Source organism: Berghia stephanieae, chromosome 4, assembly GCF_034508935.2.
Source record: "Berghia stephanieae isolate SIO BIC M18660-M18661 chromosome 4, UCSD_Bste_1.3, whole genome shotgun sequence".
NCBI classification, from domain to species: domain Eukaryota; kingdom Metazoa; phylum Mollusca; class Gastropoda; order Nudibranchia; family Aeolidiidae; genus Berghia; species Berghia stephanieae.
Genome location: NC_088363.1, coordinates 42932501 through 42948670, shown reverse-complemented (window position 1 = coordinate 42948670; position 16170 = coordinate 42932501). Strand labels below are relative to the sequence as shown.

Here is a 16170-nt window from a genome sequence, read left to right as displayed (position 1 = left end):
TATATCTGAACCTGTTGTCATGGAAATACCTCAAAAAACAAACACTAAACCTCCATGAAAATACGTCATACACCGTCACATCACATTTTTATTCATTTGACCAAACACAAAAAATGTTTATTTTAAACATCTAATGATTAAGGTGACCGTACTCTTTTTGTCAACATGTCTCAACTCCAAAAACTTCTGACAAAAAGTCTCGTTTGAAGTGTTTGAGACGCCATTTTTGGGTTGTCATTTTATCGATCTCTATTTAAACTGAAAGTTTCAAATTGATAAATTGTGTTTTCTCAACATACAGCAGTAAAACTTTATTTCAGTATTTCTCAGATTTAAAATTTGGTAACCAGGAAGTTGATGATGCTTGGGATATTATAAGTATTTTTTTTTTAAGTTGTATGTTTTGCTTTGAAAAAAAAATATTCATGAAATAAAATTACTTTTATGCAATGTAATAAATTGGTCTATTGTACGTATTTTGTTTTATATTTATAATAGTACGATTAGTAGATGTAGTAGTAGTAATAGTAGTAGTAGTAGTAGTAGTAGTAGTAGTAGTAGTAGTAGTAGTAGTAGTAGTAGTAGTAGTAGTAGTAGTAGTAGTAGTAGGAGGAGGAGGAGGAGGAGGAAGATGAGTAGTAGTAGGAAGAGGAGTGGGAGAAGGAGGAGTAATAGTAGTTGTAGTAGTAGTAGTAGTTTTTGTTGTAGTAGTAATAATAATAATAATAATAGTAGTAGTAGTAGTAGTAGTAGTAGTTGTTGTAGTAGTAGTAGTAGTAGTTGTTGTTGTAGTAGTAGTAGTAGTAGTAGTAGTAGTAGTAGTAGTAGTAGTAGTAGTAGTAGTAGTAGTAGTAGTAGTAGTAGTAGCAGTAGTAGTAGTAGTAAGTAGTAGTAGTAGTAGAAGTAGTAGTAGTAGTAATAGTAGTAGTAGTAGTAGTAGTAGTAGTAGTAGTAGTAGTAGTAGTAGTAGTGGGTGGGGATCCTGACCTCCCAAAGCGGGCAGGGGGGGGGGGGGGTACATAATGTGTCTTCTATCCCCTTATATCTGTTTTCCAACATGCTTTCTGTCTTTGTCTTGGAATGAGATTACTTGGTTTAGTCCTGGCCCTGGTCGGAGGCCTAGCTAGGAGGGAAACTGTCAAATGCATAGTTATTGTTTTGGGAGATGATATTTTTTTCCTTGTAAATCATCTCTCTGTTATGTATTATTATATTTGTTATTTTCAATGTATAATGTAAGCATTTGAGTGTATTCCTCTTTGTTGGATGTTGTGCTTCTGTCCGGATGCGACTTATAGGTGATCTCAAACTAAGTACATTGGTGGTGTGCTCTTGGAATCTACATCTGATCCCTATTTGTTCCCAGTTCCCCTATTTCTTACTTGTTCTTGGATGCTTTAATTGTAATTCTATAACTTTTTATTATCCCATTTTCTTCCTTTTTACTGGCGCTGATATAACCTAAATGTGTTCCAGCGCCGTAAAACCCTTAAAAGCAAACAAAAACATAGCTGTAGTAGTAGTAGTAGTAGTAGTAGTAGTAGTAGTAGTAGTAGTAGTAGTAGTAGTAGTAGTAGTAGTAGTAATAGTAGTAGTAGGAGGAGGAGTAGGAGTAGTAATGAGAGGAGTAGGAGGAGGAGTAATAGTAGTAGTAGTAGTAGTAGTAGTAGTAGTAGTAGTAGTAGTAGTAGTAGTAGTAGTAGAGGTAGTAGTAAGTAGTAGAGGTAGTAGTAAGTAGTAGTAGTAGTAGTGTTAGTAGTAGTAGAAGTTATTGTTGTTCCTGTTATAGTAGTAGTACATAGCAGTAGTAGTAGTAGTAGTACTAGTAGTAGTAGTTGTTGTTGTTGTTGTTGTTGTAGCAGTAGTAGTTGCAGTAGTAGTAGTAGTAGTGGTAGTAGTAGTAGTGGTATAGTAGTAGTAGTACGAGTAAGTAGTAGTAGTAGTAGTGTTAGTAGTAGTAGAAGTTGTTGTTCCTGTTATAGTAGTTGTACATAGCAGTAGTAGTAGTAGTAGTAGTAGTTGTTGTTGTTGTTGTTGTTGTTGTTGTTGTTGTTGTTGAAGCAGTAGTAGTTGCAGTAGTAGTAGTAGTAGTAGTAGTAGTAGTAGTAGTAGTAGTAGTAGTAGTAGTAGTGGTATTTGTAGTAGTAGTAGTAGTAGTCGTAGTAGTAGTAGTAGTAGTAGTAGTAGTAGCAGTGGTGGTGGTTCTGGTGGTAGTAGTAGTAGTAGTAGTAGTAGTAGTAGTAGTAGTAGTAGTAGTGGTATTAGTAGTAGTAGTAGTAGTAGTAGTAGTAGTAGTAGTAGCAGTGGTGGTGGTTCTGGTGGTAGTAGTAGTAGTAGTAGTAGTAGCTGTAGTGGTGGTGCCCCTGCCATTTAATTCACCTGGCAGCCAAAAATGAAGCAAAGGAGCTACATGTAGATATTGAACAAATCCTGACTGATATTTTCTTTTAAATGGACAAAAGCTCGAAAAGGAAGGAGTTCAGGAAAAGTCAAGAGGAGTGTGGAGTTCAGTTGCATGCTGTTTTAAAATATTGAGCAACCAGATGGCTTTCACTCCACCAGTGTGTGCTAAGAATGTTAGATCAGTGGGACCCCCTCAAGATCTATTTCGATAGTGAAATTTCTGGCCTTAAACAGTCACAAAGCTCAAAATTTGCTAGGTTGGTAAGAATCACAAACTTCTTCTCATGCAAAATCTCAAAACTGTACTGTCTGTTTCTCAAAGAAAACCTGCCTATGTTTACAAAAGCTAACCTGGTATTTCAGAATGAGGAACCACCAATTCCCAAAATGAGCAGGATACTAGAAGAGCTAGTGACGGATTTAATCATCCGCTTTGTGAACCCTGAGGTCATCGCAGCAACAAAGAATTTGCTGAAAACCGAATTCGATGTTCATAAAAACCAGAAACCACGTAAAGAATTGGTTTTAGGCACAGAAACGCATCAATATTGGAACAGTTTGAAGTCAAACAATGACATTTCAAAGGAACGGGAAGATGTTTTTATCTGTGATGTGAGGGGATATTTTCAATGTCACTGAAGTACATTGTCAGGAAATTTCCTATAACAGATCAGTTTGTGGAAAATGCTGCTGTACTTGATGTGAGCAAACGCTTGTCAGCAAAATACTCAATGTTGGATTATTTCCTTAGTAGGTTTCCCTGTCTCGCTCCAGAGAGTGAAAGTGAGAAAAACAGTTTACAAGTGGAATTTGCCAAATATCAAATAGATCCAAAAGTTGGTGATATTGTTAAATTGTTAAGAAAGGGGAGAGTATTGATAAGCAATGGCATGAGATAGGAAATATCAGGAATTTGGATGGAATATTTAAATATCCAAACATAATTAGGGCCACAAAATGACTTTGCTGCCTGACACATTCTAATGCTGATGTTGAGAGGATTTTTAGTTTAGTCAGGAAGAATCAAACAGTATTCCGACCAACATTGTCTACTGAAACTGTTTCGGCCTTAATCGTCCAAGAGTCAACATGCTGTTCCGAGTCTCCGTTTGCCACAGGCAAACCTTTTCACCGGCTCTGATATCAAAGGCAAAGAGTGCTTACTCTAAGAGCCTTAAGCATCAGTAGTTTCATCGATTGGTTCTGTGTAAAATAGTGTAAATAATTTGGATGTTGTTAAATCAGTGTTTGTTTTTTGTGTGTGTTTTTTTTTCTTCAAATTTTCTCGGACTTATTGGACATTAATCAACATTGTTTTTATATGTATTGCCTATTTTGGATGATTGATGACCAAAAATCAACATCGGTGATATCGGTAAGTTGATTCTGCTTTTTGCCTTAAGATTCCTCTTTTTCAATCTTGTGATTTCTCTTTAGCGTTGTAGGGGGTAGGAGCCTATGTGGTGGTGGTTCTGGTGGTTGTAGTAGTATTGGCAGTAGTAGTCGTCGTAGTAGTAGTAGTAGTCGTAGTAGTGGTGGTAATAGTCGTAGTAGTGGTGGTAGTATTAGTAGGAGTAGTAGTGGTGGTAATGGTGGTAGCACAAAATTGAGTCCTTGGGAAAGACTCTTTATTCAAAGTTTCTCATCAGTCTTTTGTCAAATAAAGACCTGGCCAGTGACCACATCGTCCCTGTCGAAAAATAAGTAATAACGCCTTACATAATAATCGTCCTAAAGGCGTGGTAACTATTGTTGTTGAACCTTTTGTACCCTCTATCCACAAACGGTGAATATTGCTGTTGAACCTTTTGTACCCTCTATCCACAATCGGTGAATATTGCTGTTGAACCTTTTGTACCCTCTATCCACAAACGGTGAATATTGCTGTTGAACCTTTTGTACCCTCTATCCACAATCGGTGAATATTGCTGTTGAACCTTTTGTACCCTCTATCCACAATCGGTGGATATTGCTGTTGAACCTTTTGTACCCTCTATCCAAAATCGGTGAATATTGCTGTTGAACCTTTTGTACCCTCTATCCACAATCGGTGAATATTGTTGTTGAACCTTTTGTACCCTCTATCCACAATCGGTGAATATTGTTGTTGAACCTTTTGTACCCTCTATCCACAATCGGTGGATATTGCTGTTGAACCTTTTGTACCCTATATCCCTAATCTGTGGATATTGCTGTTGAACCATGTGTACCCTCTATCCATAATCTGTGGATATTGCTGTTGAACCATGTGTACCCTCTATCCATAATCGGTGGATATTGCTGTTGAACCTTTTGTACCCTCTATCCACAAACGGTGGATATTGCTGTTGAACCTTTTGTGCCCTCTATCCATAATCGGTGGATATTGCGCTATGAAAAAGCTCGCTGTTTGAAAATGTGATCCATTACGGTACGATGTCGGAATGGAGGCGACTCCGAAAAGCGACTCTAGAATAACATACAGTTTACCATATGTGTTTAATCATTTGGGGGCACATTTGAGGGTTGGTCTTAGAGTCAGCCCATTCCATGGTACTTGTAAAGATACAAATAAGTTATTTGTTGGTAAAATAAATTGTATTCCTTTTATTCATTCCCAAGAGGGAAATGTGTCTTTGCGGTCTATTCTAAGGGAAGACTGAACTAACCTAAGCGTCAGCCGGAGTGCAGTGTCACAAAGTGTGCTAGGGCGAGATGACTTGTTCAAGGCCACATAGCACGTCGGGGAACCGAACTCCGTACCTTTCAGGTACGAAGCAAAGACCATACCGTTTAGCCTCGCTGCCTCATAGAGACATGCGGAAGCCATGCGTATTATTTAGGGATATAAAATGCAATTAATCTATTAACTGGAGAACTGCTATAATCTGGAAAAACAAGTATTTAACTCTCTCCTTACCGATCCTTTTCAGTATTTTCCCAAAATGGCAGGCTTACCCAGCAGAAAAATTGATTTTTTAAAGCTCAAACAAGCTTTCTACAAAAGAAATTTATTTTCTTTTTATTAAACAAAGATCACTCTTCAAAGTTTGTGATGTGCAAAATAAATCTGAATAAGAAAAAAGTGTATTGTGTCGTAACAAATGTGACGATTTTGATGCAGGTGGTAAGGAGAGGGTTCAATATTTGGCCAGAAAATACGTCCTTCAAATATTGATCGATTTAAATGACCCTCATCTTGGCAAAAACTCTCAAACCAGAGACCTCTCAAGGTCTTCAATGAAATCTCTGGATAGGACGCTTGTCTATCGCAAAGTACTTTCCGCCAGATCTAACAGACCCAGCTGTCCAATCACCGCTGGGTGGACAGGGGGGTCAGAAAAAATATCGACTGCACCCGGGATCGATCTCGGTCCCTTTAATTGTGAAGCGAATGCTCTACCAACTGAACTAGCGGATTCCCCTGGATCTTGTTGACATTCAACCCAATTTTCGGCGTCTAAATCATCCCGACATAAACACCACACCAGACTGGGAGGTTGAGTCACCAATGCTTACTCTAATTGTTCCTTATTATCGTTATGTGAAACCTTACAATGGAAATGTTGCTGCTTGATGGTCGAAGAATTTTTTTTAAACTATAGATGGAACGAAAATGACTTGGTATAGATTTAAGTCCTTGGTTCTTTGGAAGAGCATATGCCGTCAACGACTCCTCTCCAGCGCACTCTGTTCTGGATTGCTTTTGTTGCTCCCTGCCAGCTTATTCCCATCACGCCGTCACTCATTGACGTAACATGTAGAATGAGATGTGACGCCTGTTAGGCGATATTACATTTTTTTTTCGACAGAGACAACGCTGTTGACGGCCAGGTACTCATTTTAAACCTGAGTACGGTGAGTGACTGTGAGTAAAGAGACTCAGTTATGCGCCGAGTGAGGCTCGAACCCAGGGCCTTCCGATCCGAAAGCGAGTGTTATTCCACAAGACCACATAGCCAAACAAAACACGATGAATGAAATGCTTACGAGGAATAAGAAATGTGAGAATAGCGTTGTTGAAATACAAGGCCATTCTTCACATCTCAAATTCGTCTTCAGAGTTTCATTCATCGCGTTTTCTTGATAAAGGGGAAACCTGAGACGTCCACATTATCTATCTTTGTTGATTAAATCGAAGCTTCTATTCCAATTTCTATCGTTATTTATGTGACACTCTTCATAACACTCAAGTGCTCTGCCTCGCAGTGATGAAACGTTGTTTTGTTGTTTGTTTTTCTAAGTAGTCCTTCTGCGGTTTTATCTTTGTCGAGATAACAACATATAACAACTGATAACAAAAAAACAACTGATGACAACAAATAACAACTGATGACAACAAATAACAACTGATAACAACAAATAACAACCGATAATAACAAATAACAGCTGATAACAACACATAAAAACTGATAACAACAAATAACTGATAAAAACAAATAACAACGGATAACAACAAGTAACAACTGATTACACAAAAATACTTTGATTCTATAGTAACAATGGTAGCAAGAGACTAGAGACAGTCTGACGCAACGGTGTAACTTTCGCTTGGTGGTACCCAAAAGATACCGATTTTATCATTGATTTTATCGTAAGCTGGGGAAGGGCTTGGGCTCGAGATGTCCATTTATCACGCGTACGTATTGTTTTGTTACTTTTTTAGTCTTTCATCATCATTTTCGTTCAATGCTTCTTCATCGTACAATAAATTTCGACGAAATGAGTTACCCTAATAGCCGGTTGTAATTGGATAATCGGGAAAAATTACCATGATATTTCGCAATTAGTGAGAGCAGATGGTTGGTGACTATAAAAGCCAGGCACCAGAAACAAATCTCACCATTTCTACAAGCGACTTACCAGCAACTCATGTTCTTCATCCATCTCCATTTTGCTTCACAGCGTATGCTTCATCTGGTGTGAAAACAACACATCACTTCAACTTCAACTTTCACCATTCGTATTTGGACACCCACCCAGTGTTCCCGTCGACGTCATGATGGTCTTTAAATTGAGCGTCATGCTTTTGGTCAGTCTTCACATGCTCTTGGCTGTCGGCATGGTGCCGCTAAGAAATAGTAAGGATTTTATTGTTTTCTTTTTAATTAATCTTAACGGTTTGACGATAACAAGTTGTGACGTCATTGCATATCGCATTTATTTGATTTCTAAAATTTAAGAGTTTTTTGTTTTGTTTTGTTTTTGTTTTTGTTTTTTTGTTTTTGTTTTTGTTTTTTTTTTTTTTTGGGGGGGGGGTACTATCTATCCATGTTTAATCAATCTTTTTTTTTTTTAAACATGGTTTTTATCTAGCGCAATATCCACTAAACATGCTGAAAGCCCTTTACAAAGGGTCCTTAGCGAACAGCAACATTTAACATGTAGAACGAGACATGACGCCTGATAGGCGATATTACAATTTTTTTTCGGACAAAGACAACGCTGTTAACGGCCAGATACTCATTTTACATCTGAGTGTGGTGAGAAAATGTCAGTAAAGAGTCTTTTTCAAGGACTCAACTATGCGTTGAGCAAGGCTCGAACCCAGAACCTTCCGATCCGAAAATGAGTGTTATACCACAAGACCACATAGCCGAACATATAAAGCTGGTTTATACTAAATAGACTATATCATATGTCGACACCGCCATAAACACTACTCAACCAACTCGCGATCATACGGTGGTACACTGCTAACATCCGATCACAAACTTGTAAAAACGAATTTCAACATAAATGTGTACAGACAACGAAGACAGAAAGGTAAAACGGCAGTCAAAATAAACACGGCAAAAATAGTAAATGAGCGAGAATGTCGCATTCATTACCAATATGAACTTAACTCAAGTCTATGGAAAATAAAGCAAACAGTAATCCAAACAATGAATGGAAAGAGACGCAAGCGGCAATGAAATATGCGGGGGAAGAAAGTGCAGGCTCTATTAATACAACTAAGAACAAACCAAATCGAACGCCTAACATCGCTATTAACGATCTATCGCGGCAACAAAAAGAACTTAGGATCAGGATACAAAACACGAAAGACTCGGAAGAAATAATAAACCTGAAAACGGAACGAAACAAAATACTGCATTCAATTCGATCACTTACAATAAAACACAGAAACGAGGAATTAGACAAAAAAGTGGAAGACATAGAAAAGTCCAAAAATAACGCATCGTCTATGTTCAAAGCGACGAAATCTCTGAACCGAAAACCATTCGAGAACCCAAAACTACAGGATAAATTTGGCAAACAGACAACAAATCCCAACGATATCCTTGACATTGTAACTGACCACTTCCAGCAGAAATTTCACAAACAAGTCTCACAAATATCGCCCTTCTCAGGAAACCCTAGAGACCTAAACAACCGCATCACAACAACTGAAGTTAGAAATAGCATAAAGTGCCTAAACAATAACAGATCCCCAGGCGAAGATGAAATTCCCGCTGAATTGCTGAAATGCGGTACCCTCTCCCTGGATCTGAGCATTGCAAACATAATGAACAAAACATTCTCAACACACAAAGACTGGGACATAAACAGCGGTGTCCTAATTACAATACAAAAACCAGGAAAAACGAAAGGACCCGTAAACAACCTGCGCCCAATAACATTACTGAATACCATAAGAAAAACACTGTCAACTATTGTCCTCAACAGAATTAGACCGAAAATAGAAAATTATCTATCACATAGCCAAAGCGGGTTTCGCCAAGACCGAAGCACATCGGACGTTGTATGGACACATAAATGGTTGGCAGCAAAGGCACTCAAAGAAAACATATCCATAACAATATCCGGAATCGATATGTCCGCAGCCTTTGATACGATCGACAGAGGAAAACTTTTGGAGATATTAACAGAAATAGTAGACGAAGACGAGCTCCGAATAATCCGATTTCTCCTCAGCAACACAAAGATACAACCAAGGATATACGGGGCCACAAAACAGACGCAGTTCGAAAGTAACATCGGGACCCCCCAAGGAGATAGTCTGAGCCCGATTCTGTTCACAATATACTTAGAACACGCTCTGAAAGAAGTTCGAAAAGTCATTCCAAAACCAACGACTCATATTGAGAACGCAATCCCTAGAGAAATCGCCTATGCAGATGATGTCGATTTTATTGGATCAACACCAGCAAATATAGACATCATACAAAATACCCTCATGAAATATAACCTCCAAGTCAATGCCAATAAAACCGAATTTACAACAATATCGAGGAACAAAGAGGAATGGAAAAGAACAAAGAAAGTCGGCTCACTAATTGGAGACACCGAGGATGTACAAAGAGAAAACAGCTATCAAACGCCGCACTCAGTAAACTCACCAATGTATGGATTAGAGGTGACAAAATAAAAAGAAAAACCAAACTGAAACTGTACCATGCTCTTGTAAAACCGGTACTTCTGTATAACTGCGGCACTTGGGCGTTGACAAAATCCGAAGAAGAACATCAGGATGCCTTCCATCGCACACAGCTAAGAAGGGTACTGGACATCAAATACCCCAAAAAGATCTCAAATGAATCACTCTATAAGATCACAAAAGAAAGACCAATCTCCCTTGACATTTTACAACAACGATGGCAACTTTTCGGTCACATACTACGCAGGGACAAAAACATACCAGCAAACCAAGCCATGTCGGGATACTTCCAAAAACACGGGAACCTTTTCAGAGGAAGACCGATCACAACACTCCCCGTGATCCTAAACAAAAACCTCACAACACTTGGACAAAGCATTAGTCTCATAACGGCAGGGGACCTTGAAAATCTGAGAACCCTAGCAGAGGACCGGCAATATTGGAGACACCTCACACAGGAAATACTGGAAACAGCCAAGGCGACCCGATCTTTCGGTCGAGACGCGAAAGGCATCTAAGTCAAGTAAGTAAGTCATACTGTAATCTCTTGATTCTTACACGCCAAATCACAGCTGGGTGACCTAATTTTATCTTCTTAATAAATCGTTACCTCCCATGCGCATCAGCTAGCACGCTTTTTTGGTTTGTTCCGAGAGCGCGCTAGAATCCAGCGAGTACTGTATTAACGATCAGATTTTTTCCCCCGCGAAGGCAAGTCTCTGTCGTCTCTGGAAAACATAAAGTTTTGCCCAAGAAACGGTTTATTGGACCCATCGCCTCAAAATGATGTTATGAGAGGATGATCTAGGTTCTGAAAATCTAGTAACGATCCTTGATACGAAACGCTGAGTTGTTTGTTGTTTTTTTTTTTAATTTGAGGGGGGAAGGCGGGAGTTGGGGGTTGTTATGTTTGTTTTGTTTTGTTTTGTTTTTGATGCTTGTTTAGCTCTATAAGTGTCTATATTATCATCATTATCATCATCATCATCATTCGGGTTTTACTAACTCTCTCTCTCTCTCTCTCTCTCTCTCTCTCTCTCTCTCTCTCTCTCTCTCTCTCTCTCTCTCTATCTATCTATCTATCTATCTATCTATCTATCTATCTACATATAGATAGAATGCGCTTGGCCAAGGAGTTCACAACATTGCCATCCGGAAGTATAACGGACCAACACACAAACTCTGTGTAACCATGAACTTTTATATTCTGGTTAATACAGTTTAGTGAGAACAACTCACAAACGCGGATGGCAAAAACAATAACAAAGGCCTGACTGACGTCATCTGCATACTATCTATATTCCACCAGAATGCCCCTCGGTCACGTTCCACGCAAACGTCTCAGGGTGTCAACCGTGTTTCTTTGGATGTCGATTCTTCAGGGGCTACGAGTGCTGCCCTAACGTTTGTGGAACACAATCCTGTATCTACGTCGAGAAGCCTTGTCTGTAAGTGGGTAACTCTTTGCTAATAGGGAAGAAAAGTGTGATGTCATTAAACTAGTTCCTATTTTATTGGAAGTGTAAAACCACTCTTACGGAGGACTGGATCTTGTATAATTACCTGGTTTCAGAATGATGGTATCTTATTTTCTAGTCGAAGTGCAATGTGCTGGTCCTCAATAGGGAATGAGATTAGCGGAAGAGTAGCGTCCCTTGATTGGACGTCACCCATAGTCTGTGACGTCATCGGCGGAAAAGTTATTAGAGAGAGAACGTCATGTTGGTTGTGCGCATGCGTCTCTCGCCCTCGCTTCCGGTGAAAGCGGCTTGAGACACTTCAAAACCAAATTGACGTTCTCTCTCTAAGGTGACGTCCAATCAAGGGACGATACTCTTCCGCTATTCTCATTCCCTGTATAGATCATCTATCATCGCTCTTTTATAAATGTCCCGCTTTCCTAAGAATCGGCCCATGCATCCTACTACTGATAAATATATGGCTAGGGCTATTGGTCAGTACTGACCCCCAGGCTATAGCACCTGCGGGTCAGTACTGACCAATAGGTCCTGGTCTATTGGTCAGTATTGAACAACAGGTGCCACCACCCACAGACAACCTCTCTTCCTGGGTGGGGTTCCTGACCTCCCATAGTGGGCAGGGGGGTACATTCTGAGTCTTCTATCCCCTTATAAATGTTTTCCAACATGCTTTCTGTCTTTGTCTTGGAATGAGATTATTTGGTTTTGTCCTGGCCCTGGCCGGAGTCCTAGCTGGGAGGGAAACTGTCAAATGCATAGTTATTGTTTTGGGAGATGATATTTTTTTTCCTTGTAAATCATCTCTCTGTTATGTATTATTATATTTGTTATTTTCAATGTATAATGTAAGCATTTGAGTGTATTCCTCTTTGTTGGATTTTGTGCTTGTTTCCGGATGAGACTTATAACTTATAGGGGATCTCAAACTAAGTGCATGGGTGGTATGCTCTTGGAATCTACATCTGATCCCTATTTGTTACCAGTTCCCCTATGTCTTACTTTTTCTTGGGTACTTTAATTGTAATTCTATAACTTTTTGCTATCCCATTTTCTTCCTTTTTACTGGCGCTGATATAACCTAAATGTGTTGCAAGCGCCGTAAAACCCTTAAAAACATCAGGCCTGTTCGTCAGTGCAGACAAAGACCTCTTCGCACTTATTCGTCACTTCCTAGAGCATTCCATTTAAAAAAACAAAACAATTAAAATCCCAGGCCAACTTATCCGATGACAATCAGTAACACTTGGTCACTTAAATAAGTTTGATTTCTAACGCGTTAGATGCCGTTGTTTCAAGCCACCATGAGATTCTTTTTTTTTTATTTTATGTTGTCCATTCTATTTCTTTGGGGGGGGGGGGGGGGGGGGGGGTTTGTTTGCTTTTGTTTTGTTTTTGTTTTTCGTATATTTTCGTTATTTTTTTAATTAAAAAAATAGAGGAAAATATGTTATAAAATATTTCTTGTTACGATTCTTTTATAATACTTTGTCTATTCTATTGATGATTTTTTTTTTTTTTTAATTTTTGTTGGAACTGTGTTTTGAGTCCACAAGTTGACTGAAAACAGCACCACCAGTTGACTGAAAACAGCTGTGTATTCAGTCCACCGGATATAAAAATATTTTAAAAGGACCAAATATCGTCTATACTTACCTTAACCGATACTGACGACATTGATACTGAACTTATTATAGGTGTCATCAGAAATGGACAGGCATAATTTAAGTAAATTCAACGGCTTAATAATATCATTTACAGCTTTTTATTTACTCTCGGAAAATCTTGATTAAGAGTTGTTCGAAACCGGGCGCCTGAAATAGATCTCAATTCTCGAAACCGATTTATCAAACATTGACGAGATTCTTACCATGACTTTTAACATTTATTATTTATTTACTTTTACTCACTTTTAGGATTATTATTTTAATTTAGAACACAGTGCGATGTCAACATTTATTGCCTTGCGAATTTCTTGTACGTAAAAATATGACTCCGAAGAAAAACAAAACAAAAACCAACGAAAAAAAAGGGAACAACTTTATAGTTATAGTTATAGGGTCTTGAATATGTTTAAGAGAGCGTCAGAGAGAGAGAGAGAGAGAGAGAGAGAGAGAGAGAGAGAGAGAGAGAGAGAGAGAGAGAGAGAGATGATTGCTTTGTAGCTACTTTTACTCGCACAATTTTATTTTTTTTTTTCTGAGACATAGCCGTGCTCGAGGCCAGTGATCGATGTGAAAAGTGACCAAATAGAACCTTACTTGGGCAAATAATACTAAAACTCTGATCTCCTTGGAAAACTCATCGGTTTTGATAATCACAAAAATTCTAACGGACTAGGAAAAATAGATATACATGTTAAGGAAGATGACTCTACATTCTTCTAAGAACTCCATTTTAGGGCTAGTAGAAAGGAAGAAATAATAATAATAATAATAATAATAATAATAATAATAATAATAATAATAATAATAATAATAATAATAATAATAATAATAATAATAACGGCTGTCTGGAAGCAATAACAAGGAGCAGAGTGACGTCAATATGTGTTCCATTTTTAGAATGGCAGTGAAATTAAAATCACAGAGTATTAAATTTCAAGGACGTGTCAAATAGACACAGACAATAAGATGTACCTCTATATATGTGCGTGTTTATGTGTGCGTGTGGGGGGTGGTCTTCTACCCCCATAATGCGCACGGAACAGGAGTTAATGCCAGTTAAACGAACTGGCGCAATTATGTTCTACCCTTTGGATAGAATGCTAATCAATCGCAAGTAATTTTCCGCGAGATATAAAAAACCCAGTCACTACTGGCTTGATATGGGATTCATTAAAATAACTGGTTACAGGATCATGACAGTGGTTATATTTTTGATTCGAAAAATTAAAATAAAACGACAGTAAAGAATTGAGAGACGCCACGTTCATACCTTCAATAGACCTTTTTCGGATACGCTGGTTTTAGTAATAACACGTGGCCAAAGTGCGCCCTGATTTGTGTAAACAATGAGTGTTTTTTTATGGGTTTGATTTAACCCTCTCCTTACCACCTACAGCAAAATCGTCACAATCGTTACGATACAGTGAACATTTTTCTTACACATAATTTTTATGTACATCACAAAATTCGAAGAAAAAATCTTTGTATAGTTTTAAAGAACTTTAATTATTGTTGTTTTGTAGAACAAAGGTATGTTTAGCACGCTATAAGCTTTGTGTTTTAATAAATCAATTTTAGGGACATTTTGGGGGTTTTTTAAAATTTTGGTAAGGAAAGAGTTAACATTTTTGTGATGTACAATACATTTTCGTTGGGTTAAAAGTATTCCCATTACAACAATGGACCCATAACAATTTGGGTTATCAGACCTGCAATTAAGTAAACATTGGGTTTGGATACATTTTGATATTTTGAGAAGAATGATAATGTAGTATTCTTGAACTTTTGCATTTGGAATTTCGAATGAGTTACCAACCGTGGTACGACCTTGAACGTATCAGACGGCCACTTTTCTGCCTTGACCGCGGTTGCCATTGTTATTCTATCAACGTTAGACAAATAAATAAGCTGATGGTTTCTATGCATATCCCTGAGGGACAGAGACGGTGTTATATTTAAGCAGTTTTTAATGTATTTCCAGACTAAAACTTATACTTCGATTAAAGATTATCCCATCTCCAATATCACCCCATTAGGATTCATGGAAAATGGTACAATCATCTACAGTTCATTTCCTCCAATGCCGACCACGTTTCAAGCATGTGCATAGATAATTGGTGTCAAGATGGGAAGATGGAAAGTTTCAAGTATACCTGCTCCGGGCCCAGGCCGTATGGTGTACCAGCCCAGAAATGACGTCATCAACTACAGAAACGACCAAAACAATTGTTGTTATTTTTGTTTCGTGTTATTTTTTTTTTATTGTATTTACTTGTGATCGAACATCTGCTTGTATTCCGTTGCAGAAAATGAATCATATTTCAATAAACTATTGAGGAACAGTTTTGTACTTCTCTGATTCTGTTTATTTGTTTGATTATTTGTTGTTGGAATTTGCGTGACTCATGGGTCAATCTAAGGCCTTATTTATATATGTGCATATTGGCTAAGAAGCTCACACCATTGCCATCCAGAAATATAACGGACCAACACACAAAACTATGTGTAACCTTGATCGGTTATCGTCTGATTAATAAAGTTTAGTGAGAATTATTCATAAACGTGGATGGCAAAAAACAATAACAAAGACCTGAGTTACGTCAACTTCGTTCTATCTATAGTACAACAAACGGCGAAAGCGATTCTCTACTGATGCTATGCATTAAAGTAAAATACTCAACATTTCTGTCCACCAGATGAAACGTACCAACACACAAAAGTAACCATTGCCATTTAAAATCTTTGAGAGTGACTTTTCATGTGACTTTTTAAATCACTTGGCAATCTGAAGTAACAGCAAAGAGCGGAATGAAGTCATTTGCATTCAATCTTTTCAAGCCAAATGAAATACTCAGCAAGCAGACAACAAAACATTTATTTTGATTACATTTAACCTAAACCTGTGTCACATCACCGGTTGGGCGGGGTTCCCGACCTCCCATAGTGAGCAGGGAGGTACTGGCTGTCTTCTATCCCCCAATATCTGTTTTCCAGTTGCTTTCTGTATTTGTCTTGGAATGAGATTACTTTTTTTTCTTGTAAATCATCTCTCTGTTCGGTCTATTATCTTTTATTCTAAAAATATGATTTGTAAACATTTGAGTGCATTCCTGTTAGTGGAATCTTGTGTTGCTGTCTGGGTGAGACTTTTAGGTGATCTCAAACCAAGTACACTGATAGTGTGCTCTTGGAATCTACATCTTTTCCCTATTGGAACCATTTCCGTTTGTCTTACTTTTAACTCAAGTCCTTTAATTGCACA

The 16170-nt window shown here is 38.1% G+C and overlaps 1 protein-coding gene across 1 annotated transcript; it reads left to right on the top strand.

The window, feature by feature from the left end:
* Positions 1-6861: 6861 nt before the first annotated feature.
* On the top strand, positions 6862-15250 carry LOC144970621 (uncharacterized). Its single transcript, XM_078910446.1, has 4 exons — positions 6862-7021; positions 7288-7463; positions 11073-11211; positions 14945-15250. Exons 1-4 carry the CDS (start codon positions 7005-7007, stop codon positions 15102-15104), a joined length of 492 nt encoding a protein of 163 aa, XP_078766572.1. The 5' UTR covers positions 6862-7004; the 3' UTR covers positions 15105-15250.
* Positions 15251-16170: the final 920 nt, after the last annotated feature.